The sequence below is a fragment of the Lactuca sativa genome, chromosome 2, assembly GCF_002870075.4.
Source record: "Lactuca sativa cultivar Salinas chromosome 2, Lsat_Salinas_v11, whole genome shotgun sequence".
NCBI classification, from domain to species: domain Eukaryota; kingdom Viridiplantae; phylum Streptophyta; class Magnoliopsida; order Asterales; family Asteraceae; genus Lactuca; species Lactuca sativa.
Window position 1 is genome coordinate 176,750,152 of NC_056624.2, and position 5,521 is coordinate 176,755,672.

Consider the following 5,521-nt stretch of genomic DNA (forward strand, 5'->3'; position numbering starts at 1 on the left):
TAAATATGTAAACATGTCATTTTACAGGTAAAAACTAAACTATACACTTTTTAAAAAACAAATTATTATCACTATAAAAGTTAATTTAAACACTTTTACAAAACTCATTTTAAAAACCATAAGTTAGTAAGGAATTTTCCAAAAAAAAAAACACTTTTGAGGTTACAAAGCACTCCCAAACACCCCCTTAGTCTGTTACGATCTCATATCGTTCGGAAGTAAATTTAGTTGGTTGCTTATAAGTTTAAATGTCCACTTTTCTTTAACGGGATTTTGGGAGTGAATTCTACATTTTGGTTTATAGATAGCTACGAGTCTTGTATGGGATAGGTTCCTATCAATTTTTGTCAAAGCCATTCCCATCTTTCGAAGTTCCAATACTGGTGGCCTACAAAGTGGTTGCTTGGACCCTAAAAAAGGGTGACAACCGTGACCAACAATGAGTTGGAGTGGTTGTTTGTACCGAAAAGGGGGTGCCAACCTTAACCAACATAAATCTTGACCAACAAGGATGTTGGCTCTTCAAAACTTAGGGTATTGTTACGATTATACATCGTCTGAAAGTAAATTAAGGGGCTGTTTGGCAGGATCTGAATTTTTAAGAGCTGAATTTTTAAGAGGTCTGAATTTCTAAAAGGGTCTGAATTTTTAAGATTTGAATGTACAAATGTTGTTTGGTTGGAACTTCTGAATTACAGTGATAAATTATAAAAATGACCATTTTACCCTTGTGTGTTTTTTTGCTGAATTTGACATTTTTTTATTATAAAATAATTGAATCAATTTATTGAATAATTATAAAAATATATACAAACACCATATAAAATCCAGATTAAACATAAAACAAGATTAGACATAAATCCGAATCATACATACAATTATCATTTCTTGATTATACTAAAAGCAGCTAATTGCAATAATACAAGAAAATTAAGATTTCATATCACAAATGACAAACCAATTTTTAATTGTTGTACCCAAAACAATTAAAAGCTCCAAAATATTGATAACCTAAAGTAAAAATCTTCTCTTCTCTTGTCAATTTTCACTTGTTTCCCAAAATACCCTTCTTGCGTAAACCATAATTTCTTTACTTAAATTCACCACATGTTCAATATATAGCAATGTCTTCAGATTTCATCAAGGTCTTCAATGTTTATGTAAAATCATTTGTTTCCCAAAATACTCTCGTTATTTTGTTGAACCTTTTTAACTAATACAAATAACAAATTTACAAAAGATAAACAATATTTATGTAAAATCACTAAAACCCAAATACATAAGAAAGTATAAATGCAAACTTTTAAGGGATTAAAGAAACTACCTATAGTAGGTGTATGAAGGTAGAAAAAATGATTATTTGTTTAAAAAAAGTTAAGAACAAGGCAAGTAAAAAAGGAACATGGGAAAACTTGACAATATATATGCAAACTTATAGTGACTCGATCATGTATCATAGCTAATAACAAATTAGGGGGGAATGGTTTCATGTGTAGACTAGAAGAATAGATTTCACAGAAATCCATTTTAGAAAAATTAGAGATAAACAAACCCGATGCATCAAGGCGGTTCAGTGGCTATCGTCGATGCTGTTGAGGGCGGATACCATCACTGGCGACGATGACGTTGTTGAAGACTCGTGTGTGTGAGGTCGAAGATGGTGTCGACTATGCTGTTCGAGGTCGACAACGGGAAGAGGTTGGCGGATTTGGTGGCGATGGGAGGAGATGATCGGTGCTGGAGTTGTTCGGATGTAGGAAAAGAACAAAGGGACGATGAATCGTAGAATCTGTGTGTGTTTGATGGATGAATGTGTTTGAGGGCAAAAGATGGAAGAGCGCGTTTCTTTTTTATTAAGATATAAGCTGAAATCTAAAAGTTTAAGAGGCTTTAATTCATAGTCTACCAAACATTCTTAATCTGAATAATTAAGAGGTTGCCTCTTAATTTGTCAATTAAGAGGCTACCAAACAACCTCTAAGTTGATTGCTTATAAGTTTAAATGTCCTCTTTTCTTACAAGTTGGTTTTAAAAGTGATAAGTACACTTACATGTATGGCTTGATACATGCCTAGTATGAACTAGGTTCATATTATAGTCCCATCTTTTTGTTAGAAATTTAAAAGATAACAAAGATGTTAAATGTGATAGTAGAGAGATATGTTAGGCGTGTGACTCATGCACTACCAACACAACTATTGAAACGTTAAAAGACCACTTGTGCAACAAATAAAGCATCTACATGACATTCATATCTTTTGACATACAACATGGATCAAACTTGTAATTTACTCTAAATTATTTGAAATGCATTTATTTTACATTTAATTTGTGCACCTTTTGACAATGAAGTAATTTACAGTAAAGCCCGTGAACGGGAGAACAATACAAAACAATAAGTTGCGTTAAAAGTAAACATTTTACAATAAAGCACAACTTCTTACAAAGTTTAACATAACATACAGAATAGAAAATCATCATTTCAACGAATACATTATTCTTACAGTACTTTCTAAACCTACACACTAGAGCAACATTCCCTTTTCTGATCCTACACAACACACCCTTCAATTTCTGAACCTACATGATTACACCTTTCAGTTTCTGAATCTACACAATTCACCCTTCCCTTTCTGAACCTACACGTCGCACCCTTTAACTTCTAAACGACCTTAATATCTTAGAAACGTCGGTCTGGGACCCAATGAGGTGCACTCGGGCTAAAATGGGTCGATATGACCCTGGAATCCAGAAGTTCCATGATGGGTGTGAAACTAACACATCTTGGAACTTTATACTGGTTTATGGATGCCCCTCGTGATATCGCGTAATCCATCAACTCCTCAAACGTACCGTTTCTCACGACCCGAATCTCCAACGGCCCAATAGAATTATCCGCAACCCGACTCTGTCGATAAACCGAATTCAAACACTCCTCCATTGCTAAACAGCACTGATCCAACACCTCTTGACCCGGACCATGACCCGGATCCTTCACCAACAACTCCCAGTAAATAACATAGTGACCTGGTATCGTTTTGGTGTCACCATAGCTCGTATACTCCACAACTGCTGTATCAAATTCTTTCAAAAGCTCCGAAGCCTTTTCAATGGCTGTCTGCAACTCGGTTTCGTCGGTTTTGTCAGCATCTATACTTAGTAAGACATTCTTTCTTCTAATGAACTTGAACTGCGGGGCGGAGTTGTGGAAACCCGTGACCCGGAGAATGTCCCCGACCCGGTACCTACAGAGACCCGAGTAGGTCGAAATGACGAGTTCATACTCCTTTCCGAGTTCGAGGTCAGCAAGGTCGATGAGTTGAGGTGGCGAGTCTTCCGAGTTTGGCACCGAGTTGGAGCTGGAGTCATGTGGGATGAACTCAAAGTAACCCATGTTTGGCATAATGGTGTACGAAACTTCTGAGGGTTTTACCATTGGGGTTAAATTTAACCCAAAGTAACACTCAGAAGAAGCATACATCGTACAAGTTTGAGGTAAGTTACCGCTGTAAAAATCAAGGATGGGAATATACTGAGCCATGGCCCCAGTAACAATCACGTCAAGGTACTTGGTATTCGGCCAAACCCGGGTTATAATCCCTTCCCAGTTCCCTTCACAACACTGAGCCGTAATGAACCGGGCTAGATCCGGGTCAGGGCTTAGAATCTTCGACATGCATGCCCGGATATCCGGGTCGGTGATTTTAGCGTTCAGGTATCCGGTTTCGATATCAAGGGCGAGTTGTTTCCAGTTTAACGTAAGAAACTTAATGGCCCGAACCAGACCGGAGGCAAAAACCGCCCCACACCGGAGAACCTGCTGCCGGAAAATGAGACCACAGAGCATTTGAGAGTACATGCTTTGGAAGGAATCGACACAGAGAATGGTTTCGTTAGGGCTGGTGTAGACGTTGTAGGGGTCGTAGGGCCGGGTTTTGAATTGTTGGCTTTTGTAGTAACTTGTGAGAACCGGTCTAGCCACTAAACCGCTTGGGGTTTTCGTCTCGGCTTTGATGAATAGGAAGTATAGACCCTTTCCTTTGTCTAAACCGGGAACGTAGCTGCAACACAACACAATAATTCATTAGCAAATAGCAATAGTTTGGTTTTAATTTATATATATGTTGTTTCAAATAATTAATTAATAGAATAGTGTAATTAGGTTGTGTATAATTCAACGTAAACAGTTTAATACTCATATATTGACTAACAAGTTAATTTAACAATTAACATTTAAATAAAATAAAATAGAGGAAAAGACTAAAGTAACGCACAGATTCATGACAGGCATCAGAAGACTATAGAGCTTCTGTCTTCGGTCCATCTCTTCAGCAATGGTTGGCATCAGTTTTCTTTCCCCAGCTGATGTACCAGAACTGCAAAACCCACAATATATATTTTTTAATTTATAAATTAATTAAATCTCTATAAAAGACGAATACTTTTCCTAATTTTTTAATCGAGCTATACATGAGTACTGCTGAACAAACCTTGTGAGGAATTCGGAGATGGGGTGGGAGGATAAGATCGGAGAACGATCGCCATTTGCGATACGTTGGATATACGGCTGGAGATCTTCGTAGGACACCACCGGAACTTTGGATTTAAAAGTTTTCCGGTCAGTGGCGCCGCCGAGGTTCCATTTCTGGACATACTCAGCAGAAGCATTTTGGGTCAGGATTTCAGACAGAACATTCTCCTGAACGGAGTCACAGTTTTTTGTCATCTCTTCTATAAACTGAAGAGCTTTTGCATCTTTTTCCGTCGCCGGCGGACCTAGCGGTGACGACGTCGCTGAATCAACAGCCATGAGTTAGAGAGAGGGAGAGAGAAGGTCGTGGAAAAGCTGTGTGTTTTATGGTGTTGTTGTTGTTGTGAGTTTTGGTGGAGCGGTGGAGGTGGTATATATAAGGTGGTGAAAGGCTATTTCGGGCTACATGCCACGTCAGATGCCACATCAGAAACATTGATGATATAGTCTTTGTGTAGACTAGGGGACAGGTGGGTCCGGTACACGTCATCATGTCTGGAAAGGGGATGGAAAAATGGGGACCAGGGTATGGACACGTCAGAGGGGGCTGGTAAGGAGATTTGTCTGGTTACCGGAGTAAATGGCTGCTTATGGTGAGACTGTTTTGCCGGAAAACGACGGCGTGCCGGCGAACTCGGCAACTGTCATTGTTCGTACAACAAAGAAACACAGGTTGGTTTTTTATATTAAGTGTGGTGCTTCATGCTTGAAAAAACAATGGGTGTTTAAGTTGGGTGATCCTTCATTATATATTATTTTTATTGATATTTCACGTGATTAAAAATTAATATATATTTTTTTAATCAAAAAACATCATGAGATAAATAGAATAAGTCAAATATTAATAAAAATATATGTTACTTCAACTAGGATAATACTTATAAGGTATTTCAATTACTAAAAGATAACATTTTTTTGAAAAACAAATTATATTATTATTTACACAAAAGAGGTAACGACTCTATTATATTAATATTGATGAAATTATTA

The 5,521-nt window shown here is 37.5% G+C and overlaps 1 protein-coding gene across 1 annotated transcript; it reads right to left on the bottom strand.

Annotated features, from left to right (window-relative positions):
- Window positions 1–2,400: 2,400 nt before the first annotated feature.
- On the bottom strand, window positions 2,401–4,872 carry LOC111902750 (probable indole-3-acetic acid-amido synthetase GH3.1). Its single transcript, XM_023898559.3, has 3 exons — window positions 4,491–4,872; window positions 4,275–4,376; window positions 2,401–4,061 (listed from the first exon to the last, which is right to left on the bottom strand). Exons 1-3 carry the CDS (start codon window positions 4,808–4,810, stop codon window positions 2,681–2,683), a joined length of 1,803 nt encoding a protein of 600 aa, XP_023754327.1. The 5' UTR covers window positions 4,811–4,872; the 3' UTR covers window positions 2,401–2,680.
- Window positions 4,873–5,521: the final 649 nt, after the last annotated feature.